The sequence below is a fragment of the Staurois parvus genome, unplaced genomic scaffold, assembly GCF_062004578.1.
Source record: "Staurois parvus isolate SC_StPar_1 unplaced genomic scaffold, SC_StPar_1.0 ptg000068l, whole genome shotgun sequence".
In the NCBI taxonomy this organism is placed as follows: domain Eukaryota; kingdom Metazoa; phylum Chordata; class Amphibia; order Anura; family Ranidae; genus Staurois; species Staurois parvus.
The window spans coordinates 10583136-10600099 of NW_028317864.1; the positions used below are offsets into that span (position 1 = coordinate 10583136).

Genomic DNA, 16964 nt, shown 5'->3' on the forward strand with positions numbered 1-16964 from the left:
GTTGCTGTTTAAATACACCTCCTGCAATCAGCCTCAGGTGATAGCTTGATTGCAGGAGGTGAGATCCTGGCTGCTGAACGGCACTCTCTGGTAGGGACTGGTACTGCAGCCCACAGAGCAGGTGAGCCACAGCACCACCAGCGGTGAGCCCTTTCCTGACAACCACCTTGCAACAGTCTTAAAAGACAATTCGAATGTGAGAACATTAATGGAGCTGGAGGCTATGGTCAACCAGATTTCGGACCAGTCTTCCCTGCACTTCTTGCATTTAAGATCCTCCCTGCTCTAATACAGTATAATCAAGCAACTGGTCATCAGATTGCACAGCTGGTCATCAGATTGCACAACTGGTCATCAGATTGCACAACTGGTCATCTGCAGCACCCAGAGGCGACTGGCATTTCATCTGTGAATATATAGATGTTAAGCTTCCCTCATTTGTAATGTCTTAAAATGTCTTTCTTGTACTTTCTATAGTGGTAAAATCAGTTATTTTACGCATCCACCAGAAACACACACGCTTCCCACACACATCAGCGCAGAGATTGTAACAGAAATGGGGAAGGCCTTTGACTTTGAAGCACTGGAGATGGATAATCATGAGTCTTTGTCAAGTAAGTAAAGGCAAGAATAGGTGTTAATGGCTACATAAAACAGAGGATAGCCTGCTTAGAAGTAATACATCCAATAAATGATTTAGCATACAAAATTATCAGAGCAACTACTAATATAAACATTTTTCCTAAACATTTCTTTTATTTTTGGTGGGAATTTTGTTAAAGTTTAACTTGCTGTTTGCAGTTTTATCTGTCAAATGATTTGAAATTCTATTCAGCCTACCTTGTAATACATGTACATCTGCTGCACTGCCAACTATACAGGAAACAGGGCACCAAACCAATGGTCTGAGAGTCCAAAGCAATGTTTTATTTAACCACTTCCAGTCCGGACACTTTCACCCCCTTCCTGTCTAAGCCAATTTTCAGCTTTCAGCGCTGTCACACTTTGAATGACAATTGCGCAGTCATGCAACACTGTACCCATATGAATTTTTTAGCATTTTTCTGAGACAGATACAACTTTATTTTGGTGGTATTTATTCACCACTGGGATTTTTATTGTTTTTTGCTATATAAATGAAAAAGTCCAAAAATTTTGAAAAAAGTATTATTCTAAAATTTTGCAAATAAATAATCTTTCTTCATAAATCTTGGCCAAAATGTATTCAGTTATCTTTTTAGTAAAAAAAAAAATAACCCAAATTAGTTTATAACCAAAAATTATAATTTTTTAAAAATTAATTTATTAAAATGCATTATTTTTTTTTTACATACTGTCACCCAACAGTACAGTGTCACCATAGTGACACTGTACTACTTGTGGGGGGTGATGAAGATTTTTTTTTTACACTGATTGCTTTTACATCCATAAAGGCTGTAAGAGCAATACTTTCTCTTTCTCTCTGGCTGCATTCTTGCAGCCATTGAGAAATACTGTGAGTTCTGTGGTTGGTCACGGCTTGTCACATGGTACAAGGCTGTTGTGAAGAGCCTTGTACCATGTGATCTCTGTGATCATTCACAGATTTCACACGTAGTAAGCAATGATGTCAGAAGTGACATCTTCCTTACTACTATTCATGTGATTGGCCAATCAGTGATCACATGATCGGGGCCTCACACAGAGGTCCCGTACAGCGATTGGGGTGCCGCGCACTCCCCAGGGAGCGTGCACAGGCTAAAATGGCGGGCGCCATTTATGAACGGCAACCCGCTCCTGCCCTGCATTTACATACATGGGCCAGACGGGAAGTGGTTAATGATCAGTAGAAAGAAAGGCAATGTTTTTTGGGGCTCAGGCCATCCCACTTCATCAGGGCTTGTGTATTGTATAACGTGACATGTGGCTCCTCACCATAGGAGAGCTCTGACACTAAGGCTCCATGCACACTAGTGTCTTTTTTAAGCTAAAATGCTAAAAAAATGCTGGTAATTGCGGTTTTTAGTAGCGTTTTTTTAAAAGAATGTGTTTTATTATCTTTTTTACAGTACATGTAGAAAAAAGATGTTAGAAGCGTTTTAGTAGCATTTAGGAGTGTTTAGTGTTTTGTTTTGTTTTTTAAAAAACGCTCCAAAAAACCTCTACAAAAACATTTTTTTTTTTTTTTTTTTTGCTTCTAGATGCTGAAGCTCAAAAAATGCTAACAGCCTAAAGTAGTGTGCATGGACACATAGAATAACACTATCTAGTAGAAAAAATGCTACTAACAGCTTCTAGGAGCTTAAAAAAACAATTGTGTGCATGGAGCTTTAATAAGCAGGGGGCACGTCAGTCGTTTGTAAAAAAAAAGATGACTACTTCCCCAAAGGATCTTACTGTATTATGTTGGCAGGGGACAGGCTTCTCTACTTGCAGGCTGTAGCTGCATAAATAAAAATTAACTGTAAGGTTTTGCACTCTCTTTTGTTTTGATACACCTAGAATGTATTTGGCGGACTTAAACTGAAAATTTAATTGGGTTTTTTACTTCAGCGGGAACACTGTAGTCCAGCTGTTCTCTTTACAACTACAGATAATGCATCATTTCAGAAAATCCTAATAACCAGTCTGCTCTGACGATGAATAATTTTGTTTTGATTGTGTGTATGAAGAAATCCAGTCGGCTCCTCAGGGCATAGCTATGGAGGCTTCAGACCTGACTACTGGAGCCGGACAGGAAGTAGAGGATGTTGAGGTGGAAGATTCAAATGAAGAAACAGACACAGGAGCTGATGCAATGGAAGAGGACAGGGATACCGAGGTAAGAACAATACCAGTTTGATGTCAGAAATCGTTTGCAATTTTCTGTTACAATAGAGAAGTCTTAGATGTTAAAAAAAACACAAACCTTTACACTAGTCCTAGATGTTAACAGATGAGAATCACACTTCCAGTTCTTGTGTGTAAAGTCCTTTACCAACAGCCCTGCAACAGGACCTTGGATAGTGCTCATCAATTAACAAGTTCAATTTCATGTTAACAGGTTTATTTGTTTAAAACTGGCAGTGGACGGTTTGAATCTCGGCTTGTTCGGCGGGGCCGGGAGAGATTCGAACCGTGTATGGGTAGGCTGAATGTTACCAAGTTGATCGATCACAATTGGCCTGTTGGATATTACATGTGATTATTGCTAGCAGCTATTATAGTGGCTAGCAGTAATCACTGTATTCGCCAGGCAGGGGCTCCCCCTATACCCCGCCTGGAGAACACAATGGCTCTGTGGAAGGGATCCGAGTGCTTTTCTTTCTTGAAACCCGTGGCCATCTGTGGCCGGCTTAATGCACAGAGCAGTGTCCATGCCATGCTAATTTCATTAGGCTGCTTGTTACAATCTGTCACACACTTATGCCAGCCATACATGGAATTGGCCGAGATTCAGTCCATGTATTGGCAGGCTGTTCGTACCCAAGTTGATCTGTTGATCTGTACAACCAGCCTGTCTGACTTTTTTTTTTTTTTTTTTACATTTGATTACTGCCTGTGGCTAAAGCTGCCCAGGAATAATCATTGTGTTCTGCCAGCCTGGAAGGCTCTCGGCACCCCCCTCCCCACCAGCAGACTTCAATAGAACTGCATTCACAGTCAGTGTTGATGGGGGAATCGAGCGATTTTTTTTTTTTTTTCCTTCCACCTGTGTGGGTTGAAGGATCTATGGCTTTCTCTCATTTCCAAGCAAATTACCATATGGAAATATTAGGCCATTTCTCGGAAGTTTCCCATCTGACTATTGGCCTAATACTGGCACATCTTCTCATGCAAAATCGATTTGTATTTACTGTCCTGTTATACAGACTGGGTTTATTATCCTTATTTACAAGTAAAACACATTACAACAATTATTTACCATACGTTATTAAAACAAAACATGTTTCAGACCTAGAGATATGAGAATTTACGGAAATATCTTCATTCATTCACATCTCTTGCCAGTAACTAATTATCATTGTTGTTGGTTTGCCTAGGGTGGTTCATTGGAAAACGAGGCTCCATGCACACTTGGCTTAAAGAAAATGGCAGTTACTTGGCAGAAAAAAATGCTGATATAGAGCGCTTTTGTACACATGTTTAGGCGACTTTAGAAGAGTTTAGTGGTTTTTTTTCTGCCAGAAAGCTCCAATCAAAAACGCTATACAGAAGGTTTTTTTCCTGCCTCAAAACATTGAGCTTAAAACATGCCTCTAATTGTCCTAATGTGCATGGACACACAGGGTAACATTGAGCTGCTAAACTCCTGTAGAAGCAACGTTGTTTAGGCCAGTGTGCATGGAGCCTTAAAGTATTTGTAAAGATTCTTTTCTTTTAATTCAAATAACAATCATGTCATACTTCCCTGCTCTGTGTAATAGTTTTGCAAAGAGCAGCACCAAACCTCCTCTTCTTGGGTCCCCCACCAGCGCTCCTGGTTCCCCTCCTGCCAAGTGTCCCCATAGCAAGTGGCTTGCTATGGGGGCACTTGTGCGTACCCCGCCCCCCACTCTCTCCTCACTGGCTGTGATTGACAGTAGCAAGAGCCAGTGGCTCCTGCGGCTGTGTCTGAGCCAATGAGGATGGAAAGAGCTGGGAGAGCAGCTGCTGTCGTGCACATCGCTGGATTGAGATCGGGTTCAGATGGATATTAGTGGGGGCTTGGGGGGGGGGGGGAGCTGCCCGAGGGCCCGGGGTCAGTATGGTGCCCCATGAGATGCCCCTGGTACCTTTTCATAGGCTTTTTTGAGTTTGGGCAAGGACACAGGGGCCCCATGATCCCCTATTGCCCGGGGGCCCCATGAGTTGTCAGTCCGCCCCTGGTTTGTACAGATATACAGCTTGGTCATGCAAATGTATATTACGCTTTTTTTGTCTGAATCAAGGGCTATTCTGGAATTGTTTGACATGGCACAAAAATCAGCAAAAGGCACATATGTAACTATAAGGGGGATCATACATAAAACTGTTGCATATTAGATTGGAGGTGTTGGCTCTACTTACTGGCCCAATTCCAATCTAATGCATTTCAGGATTCCTTGTAGACACTTTTTTAACCTCTTGCCGCTCACATAACACATATGTGCGGTGGCAAAGAGGGTGGGTGTTAACACTCACATGCTGCACATATATGTCTTTAGACTACTCCTGGTCTCTAGTAATGATCAGAAGCTGGAGAGACCAGCTCTCCATCATGTGACCACTATGACTGTCACACAGTGGTCACATGATGCGGCAGTCCTTCCCACCCCCCCAGGTTTAAAGACCCAGTTAACGAGGATCTGTCACTTTCCACATTCAGAGTAAAATGACAGGTTCCCTTGAAAGCCTGACCACTATTACCTTCACTATGTTCCCCCGTTGCTCCATTCGTCTTTTATAGCCTTTGGAATTACCGGGTACTTCCTGTTCGGGGAGCATGTGACATTCTTCTCTTCCTCCCATGATATAGTGCTCAGGCCTGAGCAAGGAGAAGGTCACAAGCAACTCCATACTCAGAAGCATCAGGTGTTTCTAAGAACTCTAATAAACAATTAAAGTGGCAGGGAAACTTAGTGTGAGTGGGGAGGTGGCCTGTCAAGTGAACCTGTCATCCTGACTAAATGGGCTAGCTAAAAGATTCCCTTTAGTGTGTGTAGAATTGAAGTAATACAGTTTATACAGTGAAGGAAATAAGTAATTGCTCCCCTGCTGATTTTGAATGTTTGCCCACTCACAAAGAAATGATCAGTCTAAAAATCAAATGGTAGGTGTATTGTAACACTGAGAGACAGAATAGCAACAACAAATTCAAAAGAAATGCATGTCTAACAAATTATACACTGATTTGCATGTTCATGAGGGAAATAAGTATTTGATCCCATATCATTCAGCAGGATTTCTGGCTACCAGGTGTCTTTCATACAGGTAACAAGCTGAGATTAGAAGCAGTCTCTTAAAGGGAGTGCTGCTACTCTCATTTTGTTGCCTGTATAAAAGACATCTGTCCACAGGAGCAATCAAACAATCAGATTCCAAACTCTCCACCATGCCAAAGACCAAAGAACTGTCCACTGTATGTGGAGCCATGTTAAGATTCTTAAACTTAACTATGTTCATTCTTTATTTTCTGACAGTTCGGGCCTATGACTGTGGAAATTAAAACCGCAAAAAGCAAAGTGCAGACAGAAACAGAAAGACAAATCCCCAGAGCACCCAGCCTGAAGGAAATTCAAGCAGTAGATCCTCTGCAGCAAGGCCAGGCATTACAGGCAGCCAGCAAGAGGAGGAAGAAGCTGCAGAAGAGAGCAGGTAAGTCACAATGGAAGTTACAGGAGTTGTCCTATTACTCCTTAAATTGCACTTACAATTTAGAGCAAACCAGATACTGCAAAATAGAAGGTGAGGAAATGTAGGCACCAGTGTTGATTCCTTTCTAAAGTGTTATTAAAATCTGCAAAAAAATTAAACAAATGGGCCCCTTGCAGTGTTGTGTCGTAATTTGGCTGCTTTACTAAACACTCGTATACTGTGCACTGCAGCTCTGCTGATTTTTATTATACAAACATGTACAAGCAAAAATGCTGTTTTTATTCTCCTTGCTTGTGATTCAGTATTTTTTGCGAAGTGAAGCTTTACCTCTTTTACTAAGCTCTGCAGCAACTGCATTTGTAGTGCACAGTCTATTGGGCTTTAGTAAATCAACCCCAATAGCAGACTTACCTGTCAAATGGAGCCCTCCAACGCTGCTTCCATCTTTGCTCTGGCTTAATTCCAGGCTCCATCCCTTTGGCCGTTTGAATGGCTGAGCTGCGATGACGTCACTCCCGCACATGTTCAGGGGAGTCACATCACCACTTCACACAGTGGGTGCCATAAATGTGGTCTATGCTGCACATGTGCGACTCAGATCACATTACCATTGACAGGCAGGGGAGACATTTAAGACAGAAGAAATCACTAGGGTCTCTTCTGTTACAAAAACTCTTCCTATCCGTGTTTTTTAAAAATTTTAGTTCAGTACCCATTTAACCACTTCCCATGTACATAAACGGCCAGCTGGATGGGAGCAGTGTAGGAGAGGGTTGCCGTTCATAAATGGCGCCCTCATTTACAGCCTGTGTGCGCTTCCTGGGAGCGCGTGGCACCACGATCCGGGACAGCTGCGCACCAATCGCTGTATGGGACATCTGTGTGAGGTCCCGATCACATGATCACTGATTGGCCAATGAGTGATCACATGAATAGTAGTAAGCAAGATGTCACTTGTGACATCATTGCTTACTACGTGTGAAATCTGTGAATGATCACAGAGGTCACATGGTACAAGGCTATTCACAACAGCCTTGTACCATGTGACAAGCTGTGACCAATCACAGCTCACACAGTATTTCTCAATGGCTGCATTCTTGCAGCCAGAGAGGAGAAATGATTGCTTTTACACCCATAAAGGCTGTAAAAACAGCTCTCACAGTATTTTCAATGGCTGCAAGAATGCAGTCCGAGAGAAGGAGAAATGATTGCTTTTACAGCCTTTATGGGTGTAGAAGCAATCAGTGTAAAAAAAAAAAAAATAGTTCTTCATCACCCCCCACAAGTGGTACAGTGTCACTATGATGACACTGTACTGCTAGGGGGACAGTATGTAAACAAAAAAAACATAAATAATAATATAAAAAATAAAATAAAAATGTAAAAAAATGTTTTCAAAAATTATAATATTTGGCTATAAACTAATTTTGGGTTATTTTTTTTTTTTTTACTAAAAAGATAACTGAAAAAATTTTGGCCAAGATTTATGAAGAAAGATTATTTATTTGCCAAATTTTATAAGAAACACTTTTTTTCAAAATTTGTGGACATTTTCATTTATATAGCAAAAAAAAATAAAAATCCCAGTGGTGAATAAATACCACCAAAATAAAGTTGTATCTGTCTCAAAAAATGCTAAAATATTCATATGGGTACAGTGTTGCCTGACCGCGCAATTGTCATTCAAAGTGTGATATCACTGAAAGCTGAAAATTGGCCTGGACAGGAAGGGGGGGGGGGGAAAGTGTCCAGACTGGAAGTGGTTAAGTACCACGGACTTTGCTTATGGGTGTACAAAAAAATTATATGCAAAATGCTATCCCACGCCTCTATGTGTAAGACATTAAAAACTAAAATAAAAGATACACTAACGTTTATAGGTGACGTTGATCCAGGGAATATCCGATTGCCTCACGAGGATCAGGAAGGAATTTTTTCCCTGCAGGAGCAAATTGGATCATGCTTTGCTGGGGGTTTTTTTTTGCCTTCCTCTGGATCAACTGTGGGTGTAGGATTATAACTTTTTTTTATTTAATGGTTGAACCGGATGGACTTTTGTCTTTTTTTCAGCCAGACTAACTATGTAACTATAAAATAATAATAAAATCTGTGTACCATTTGGAAAATTCCTCAGTAGTACAATGCAGTCATAGAGTTATCAAACAAATAGTCACTGTTCAAAGTGGCTGCAAGCAAAAATTGTGTTCCCACAACCAATATAGAGTATATTATGCAAACAATTTTGCTGCGCCTTCCCTATATAAACAGACATATAAATAAAATTCACCTCTACTGTATACTAGGAAATATATATGATTTTTTTTATCCTTTTTTTTAAATTATAAACCTTATATTATTCACATAACAACCAAGAAAAACTGTCCATCCAAAATTCTGATAACTCTCCTAAGATATTGACAGTTTTTTTGCAGGCTTATTCCATGCAGCTCACCACTGTGTCACACTTCTTGTGATTCACAAAATAAATACGTAGTGTTTCCCACCTCTATGTGAGGTCCCACTCATGTGATCACTGATTGGTCAGTCAGTGATCACATGCAGAGTAGTAAGCAAGATGTCACTTCTGACATCATTGCTTACTAAGTGTGAAATCTGTGAATGATCACAGAGGTCACATGGTACAAGGCTATTCACAACAGCATTGTAGCATGTGACGAGCTGTGACCAATCACAGCTCACGCAGTATTTCTCAATGGCTGCAAGAATGCAGCCAGAGAGGAGAAATGATTGCTTTTACAGCCTTTATGGGTGTAGAAGCAATTAGTGTGTAAAAAAAATAAATAAAAAAAAAATTCATCACCCCCCACAAGTAGTACAGTGTCACTATGGTGACACTACTGCTAGGGGGACAGTATGTAAAAAAAAAAACCATAAATAATAATATAAAATATTAAATAAAAATGTAAAATGTTTTTTCAAAAATTATAATTTTTGTCTATAAACTAATTTTGGGTTATTTATTTATTTTTTTACTAAGAAGATAACTGAAAAAATTTTGGCCAAGATTTATGAAGAAAGATTATTTATTTGCAAAATTTTATAAGAAACACTTTTTTTCAAAATTTTTGGACATTTTCATTTATATAGCAAAAAAAAATAAAAATCCCAGTGGTGAAGAAATACCACCAAAATAAAGTTTTATCTGTCTCAAAAAAATGCTAAGTAATTCATATGGGTACAGTGTTGCATGACTGCGCAATTGTCATTCAACATGTGAAAGTGCTGAAAGTTGAAAATTGTCCTGCACAGGAAGGGGGTGAAAGTGTCCGGACCTGAAGTGGTTAAAAACCATTTGAACCCGTTAGAGAAATTCCTCTCTCTACTGTCACTCACAAGGTTCTATTCCTTGTAGCCATGTGAGGCGAGTGTCTGAACTGGTGGAATTATCCTGCAAGGAACCCTTTCTGGTTTTGCCTAGGGACAATATAGTGTTGAGGCCCAGGACCTCTTTCTTGCCAAAGGTAGTTTCAGACTCCCCTAATCCAGGACATTGTTCTATTGTTCCTCTCGCCAAAAGGAAATTTCCCTATATTTTCTATGGCTTGGGCTTTAAGCATCTCACTTTCTCAACCCATGCTTCTTTCAAAAATGATTCCCTTTTTGTGTATCCCTGATGATCCTCGCAAGTGTACATCAGCTTTTTATTCCACCATCTCTAAGTGGCTCAGATCGCTATTCAAGCTAGTTGTCTCAAGGATCAGGTTCTACCTTTGTAAGGGTGCACTCTACTAGATCTGTTAATGCTTCTTTCCTCTTCTTCTTCTTTTTTTTTTTTTACACGGCATCAAGCAATTGTTTCAGCCACATCTGATGCCACTTTTGGGTTTAAGGTCCTTTGGGAAGCTCTTTGTGTTACAGGCTGTCCCTAGTTCTATGTTTCATATTATGTCTGTTAGCATTTGTTTGTTGTGTTGCACACCTCATTTGGTTACTTTTGGAAAGGTTAACCATTTGCCAACCATGCTATAGTCGAATGACTGCTACGGCGTGGTTGTCCAGTTCTGGGAGGGCGTCCTAGGACGTATTCCCAGAAGGCACCCTCCCAAGATCAGTTCACTGTAGTGCCGCCCAGCAGTGCTGCCCAGCAGTTGTGTCCAGCAGTGCCACCAGTCAGTGTCACCCAGCAGTGCCCATCATTGCTACATATCAGTGCAGCATCATCAGTGCCTCATCAATGGCCACCCTTGCTGCTTCATCAGTGCTGCCTATCCGTGCCACCTCATCAGTTCTGTCCAGCAGTGCCACCAATCAGTGTCACCCAGCAGTGCCCATCATTGCTACATATCAGTGCAGCATCATCAGTGCCTCATCAATGGCCACCCTTGCCACTTCATCAGTGCTGCCTATCCATGCCACCTCATCAGTTCTGCCCAGCAGTTGTGTCCAGCAATGCCACCAGTCAGTGTCATCAGTGGCCACCAGTGCCGCTTAATCAGTGCAGCCTATCCATGCTACCTCATCAGTGCTGCCCAGCAGTTGTGTCCAGCAGTGCCACCAGTGATTGTCATCAAAGGCCATCAGTGCAGCCTATCAGTGCTGCTCAGCAGTTGTGTCCAGCAGTGCCACCAGTCAGTGTCGCCCAGCAGTGTCCATCATTGCTGCATATCAGTGCAGCATCATCCGTGCCTCCTCATCAATGGCCACCAGTGCCACCTCATCAGTGCTGCCTATCAGTGCAGCCTCATCAACGCACATCAGTGAAGGAGAAAAATTACCTGTTTGCAAAATTTTATAATAGAAACAAACATTTTTTTTTTTCAGATTTTTTGCTCTTTTTTTTGTTTATAGCACAAAAAATAAAACACCCAGCGGCAATTAAATACCAACCAAAAAAAGCTCTATTTGTGTGAAAAAAAAATATAAAAATGTTATATGGGTGCAGTGTTGCATGACCGCGCAATTGTCATTCATTCAAAGGGCCACAGCGCTGAAAGCTGAAAATTGGCCTGGGCAGGAAGGGGGTAAAAGTGCCCAGTAGGCAAGTGGTTAAACCATGGGTGCTCAACCTGTGGCCCTCCAGCTGAACTACAAGTCTCATGAGGCATTGCAAGGCTGACAGTTACAAGCATGACTCCCAAAGGCAGAGGCATGATGGGACTTGTAGTTCTGTGACAGCTGGAGGGCCACAGGTTGAGCACACATAGGTTAAACACTTCCCGTGGCCCTCATTGGGCAAGAAAGTGAACAGAATTTTTGTATTCACTGTAACATCCATTTATTTTTGGAGTCCATTTAGAGAGCACAGTTCCCACCCGTTTATGATCATGTTTTTGGTACTGCTTTGCTACAGAAGTGTGGGTATAGGATTATAACATTTTTTTTTTTTTATATGGTTGAACTGGATGGACTTTTGTCTTTTTTTCAGCCAGACTATGTAACTATGTACGAAGTGAGGCATGTTGATAGCAGGAGGGATTATCCTGGACAGGCCTACAAGAGCTTAGCAAAGCGTTCACTATTTCTTGCTCCATGTGGAAGCCCTACACAGCTTAGTCCTGGTCCGATAAATACAAAGCAGTGTTTGAATCTGGCCAAATGTAATTTGTTTGTACATAGAACCCGGCTTCAGAGGTGTGGAAGATAACCGCCTCTGGGTAACATACCTTTTCTCTTTCTCTACAGATAAGATTGCAACTAAATTGTCTGACACATTAACACAAGCTATGAATTTTTGAATGAGCGACTGAACAGAGAGAATAAAAGTGAAGAACACTTGCCTTGGAAACATTGATACAGGTTGTGTTGCTAAAAATATTTATCAGCCTTTGTGTAATAAACTTTATACCAAATACCTATTTTAAATATATTTTTAGATACATTCATCAAAAAAGTCTGTGTCCCTTTGAACTAAAAAATTGTTGATTCTGCTGAACTGTAATCATGTGTAAAAGAGCCACTGTGATTGGCTCTTTACCATGACCTGCGATCTGTGATGTGCTGTGTTTAAGGCACACAGCGGTCACAAAGATTTTCTGATGCGCGCACATGGGAGGACATCCCAGAACTAGAGAACAGCTGTGAGGCATTATATTGAACAGAGGACGAGTGTAAAGTGGTGGATGACTAATTTATTTGATGTAATATTGTTCTTTATTCTGCATTTAGATTATGGTAGGTTCCAAAGAACCCCTGTAGTGTAAAAGAAGCTGACTACCTTTGTTCATAACCTGGGCAGCACAGTGGCTAAATGAATGTGAAAGAGGAGGTGCAGCGCTATATAACTAGACACAATAATAAATAAACCACTAATGGTACACAATAGTGATAAACAGTGACTGAAATTAATAACGCCACTAAATGGTGGCCGTAAAGTGAGGAGAGTGAAACAGTCCAATGAAGGAGTGCTCTTGAGATCCGGGATGATCTTCAAACGTCCTATATGAAGGACCAACAGGTGATAAAATATGAAGACTGCGCACTCACCAGATACGCAATCTTTATGCGCATTTGTGTAAAATATCACCGGACCTCCTGTATCCTCATCCTGGTCTGGTCAGATCTGGTCAGCATATCCCTCAAGGCCTGGTATCCAAATAGATGTAGCTTTTCCGTAGATTTGGCCGTTTTTCACCAATGCTCAAATAAATAGAAAGGGCCACATAGTGTAATATCCTCAGGTATCTTTATTAGAGGATAGCAGGAAAACTGACATGCAAAAGTATACTGACCAAATGAAAATCAAAGATGGCCGCCGGGGCCCCTCGTGGCGCCGGCGGTGAGGCGTCCGACCTGCTGTAGCTTTCTGACGCGTTTCGAGCAATGGCTCGTACTCATAGTGGCTAAATGGTTAGCACTTCCGCCTGGCAGTACTCGGGTCGTTGGTTCGAATCTCAGCCACGGCACCACCTGCCTGGAGTTTGCATGTTCTCCCTGCGCCTGCGTGGGTTTCCTCCGAGAACTCCGGTTTCCTGCCACACTCCAAAGACATGCTGGGAGGTTAATTGGATCCTGTCTAAATTCGCCCTAATATGTGTATGTATGAATGTAAGTTAGGGACCTTAGATTATACACCCCTTGAGGGTTAGGGACTGATGTGAATGTACAATATATATGTAATATATATGTGTAAAGCGCTGCGTAAATTGATGGCGCTATATAAGTACCTGAGGGTGCTGGATGGGGTAGATAGCATGTTAGGGGAACAACAAGTATTGCATCCTTCCTTGTTGTTTCACCATTTGCCTGATTCTACACATCAATGCATCACCTACATGTATTGAAGATGAGCACCCACAGTGAGTATTCTGAGCCAACTCGGGCACCAGGCTGGGAAGACTGAATCTGCAATAGGCAAGCAACTTGGTGTGAACAAATCAACTGTGGGAGCAATAATTAGAAAATGGAAGACATACAAGTCCACTGATAATCTCCCTCGATCTGGGGCTCCACGCAAGATCTCACACCGTGGGGTCAAAATGATCACAAGAACGGTGAGCAAAAATCCCAGGACCACACGGGGGGACCTAGTGAATGACCCGCAGAGAGCTGGGACCAACGTAACAAAGGCTACCATCAGTAACACACTACGCCGCCAGGGACTCAGATCCTGCAGTGCCAGACGTGTCCCCCTGCTTAAGCCAGTACATGTCTGGGCCCGTCTGAATTTTGCTAGAGAGCATTTGGATGATCCAGAAGAGGATTGGGAGAATGTCATATGGTCAGATGAAACCAAAATAGAACTGTTTGGTAGAAACACAACTCGTCGTGTTTGGAGGAGAATGCTGAGTTGCATCCAAAGAACACCATACCTACTGTGAAGCATGGGGGTGGCAACATCATGCTTTGGGGGACCAGGACGACTGATCCATGTACAGGACAGAATGAATGGGGCCATGTATTGTGAGATTTTGAGTGCAAACCTCCTTCCATCAGCAAGGGCATTGAAGATGAAATGTGGCTGGGTCTTCCAACATGACAATGATCCCAAACATACCGCCCGGGCAATGAAGGAGTGGCTTCGTAAGAAGCATTTCAAGGTCCTGGAGTGGCCTAGCCAGTCTCCAGATCTCAACCCCATAGAAAACCTTTGGAGGGAGTTGAAAGTCCGTGTTGTCCAGCGACAGCCCCAAAACATCACTGCTCTAGAGGAGATCTGCATGGAGGAATGGGCCAACATACCAGCAACAGTGTGTGCCAACCTTGTGAAGACTTCCAGGAAACGTCTGACCTCTGTCATTGCCAACAAAGGATATATAACAAAGTATTGAGATGAACTTTTCATATTGACCAAATACTTATTTCCACCATAATTTGCAAATAAATTCTTTCCAAATCAGCCAATGTGATTGTCTGGATTTGTTTTCTCATTTTGTCTCTCATAGTTGAGGTCTACCTATGATGCCAATTACAGGCCTCTCTCATCTTTTTAAGTGGGAGAACTTGCACAATTGGTGGCTGACTAAATACTTTTTTGCCCCACTGTAAGCTGGACAAACACTATTTAAATTCCAGCCAGTTCCTGGTGAATCGGCTGAGGTTTGCACAATGAGTGGCCCTGTCGGCCTCCTCCCAATCGACATCCCTCGACCGAAAAATCAAAGGATTCAGGCAGAAATGTTTTATCCGAAAAGCAGCTACATCTAATCAAATGCAGCTGCTGTTCTAGTATTTTATTAGCTGGTGGTCAAAATACAATATCTGCAGCAGGAGATTCGTGCATCCTTGCTGTGTAGCGTGGGACAAGGAATCTCAAAGCTTAAGTGAGTTGTCAGCACCCCCACAGACAGTCTACTAATGAACCATGAGTTTGAATTAATTCAGACATGACTAGTAGATTTATCCCATATTCAGTCTCCATTCAATGTTGGTGTATGGACCACCAGTCATAGCCACACTGGTTGTAGATACTAGAACTCTGGATTCCACTCTGCTGACACAGCTTGGATGAAGGTTGGAATGCCAGCCAGGGTATGCAGCTACCAACACTCAAAAAAAAAAAAAATTCTGCAGTCACAGCGTTGGATTTGGGAAAATGTCTTAAATTTTTTAGCTTTTGATTTTTTTTTTTTTTTTTTTAACTCTACCATGGCCAGTCCTAAGCCTGTGCTACGAAAAGAGGAGGGTTGGGTGCTGGGAGAGTAAACCAGCCCAGTAAAAAGCATTTGCCACTTTATTTCAAGTGGAAGAAGTTCACTGCTCCTGGGACTGGACAAATGTGGCTAGCAGAAGGTTTAACAAGGTAGCATGGAAATGAGACTGGTCATTACATTATATATAGTTATATACACCTATAGTTTACCATATTCCATGACCTCACCCACCAATGCTGACACGGCTTAGGTGAAGGTCGGAATACCAGTCAGAGGACGCTGTTTCCGCTGCTCAAAAAAGATATTTTTCAGCAGTCACAGCTTTGGATTTGAAAGAATGTCTTAAATTTTTTAGCTATCGAATTTTTTTTTAACTCTACCTAATGGCAGTCAGGATTCCATTGACTATCTTGTAGAGGTCTGTGCATCCCTCCATGGATATGCCTCCCCAGATCATCACTGACCCACCACCAAAACGGTCATGCTGAACTGTTACAGGCAGCATTGCGTTCTCCACGGCGTTTTCAGATACTTTCAGGTCTGTCTCATGTGCTCAGGGTGAACCTGCTCTCATCTGTAAATCACAGGGTGCCAGTGGCAAACCTGCCAATTCTGGTGTTCAATTGCAAATGCCAATCGAGCTCTATGGTGTCAAGCAGTAAGCAAAGTGCCCAGTAGAGGAAGTCAGGCCCTCAGGTCACCCTCATGAAGTCTGTTTCTGATTGTTTGGTCAAAGACATTCACACCAGTGGCCTGCTGGAGGTCATTTGGTAGGGCTCTGGCAGTGCTCATCCTGTTTCTCCTTGCACAAAGGAGCAGATACCGGTCCTGCTGTTTAAAGAACTTCTACGGCCCTGTCCAGCTCTCCTAGAGTATCTGCTGTCTCCTGGATCTCCTCCATGCTCGAGACTGTGCTGGGAGACAAAACAAACCTTCTGGCAATCTGTGCAAGTATTGATTTGCCATCCTGGAGGAGTTGGACTGCCTGTGCAACCTCTGTAGGGTCCAATTATCTAACTAGTATTAGTATTAACTAGTAGCCTCATGCTACTAGTAGTGACACTGACCCTAGCCAAATGCAAAACTGGTGAAAAACAATCAGAAAAGATGACTAGGGAAAAAAATGGCAGTGGCCTCCACCTGTAAAACCATTCCTGTTTTGGGGTTGTCTCATTGTTGCCCATCTAGTTGTCATTAACACCAAAGCTGCTGAAACTGATTAACAACCCCCTCAGCAGACCAGACCGCTGACCAGATCAATATCCCATGAGTTTCACTGACCTGATGCTATGCTCTGCTAAAAAAAAAAAAAAAAAAAAACCAAGAACACTTTTTAATCAGTGTGTATACACACACACACACTGCTCAGCATTAATGAGTACACCCCAATAGATTTGTCAAAAAACCCTTCCTTTCAGAATCAACATTTGTTATGGGACACTATACCACAAATGCAGGCCATTGATTGCAGACAAGATTTGTTCATTTGCACACACAAAAAAGTATTTTTGCTAACAAATTCATTCAGGAACATGTTGCAAAAATGAAGACACCCCAATGAAAGTCTTAGGAGCAAAGCTACATTTTGTACAACAAAATCCTAATTAAGAAGTCAACTGC

The 16964-nt window shown here is 42.0% G+C and overlaps 1 protein-coding gene across 1 annotated transcript in view; it reads left to right on the top strand.

Moving 5' to 3' along the window:
- The window catches only part of GNL3L (G protein nucleolar 3 like), a 40163-nt gene extending 28057 nt beyond the window's left edge, over positions 1-12106 (top strand). The window contains exons 12-15 of the mRNA XM_089669147.1: positions 478-614; positions 2652-2800; positions 6120-6294; positions 11938-12106. Of these exons, the coding sequence (XP_089525273.1) occupies positions 478-614; positions 2652-2800; positions 6120-6294; positions 11938-11990 (514 nt within the window). The 3' untranslated portion in view covers positions 11991-12106. The remainder of the gene's footprint in view (positions 1-477; positions 615-2651; positions 2801-6119; positions 6295-11937) is intronic.
- The last annotated feature ends 4858 nt before the right edge of the window (positions 12107-16964 follow it).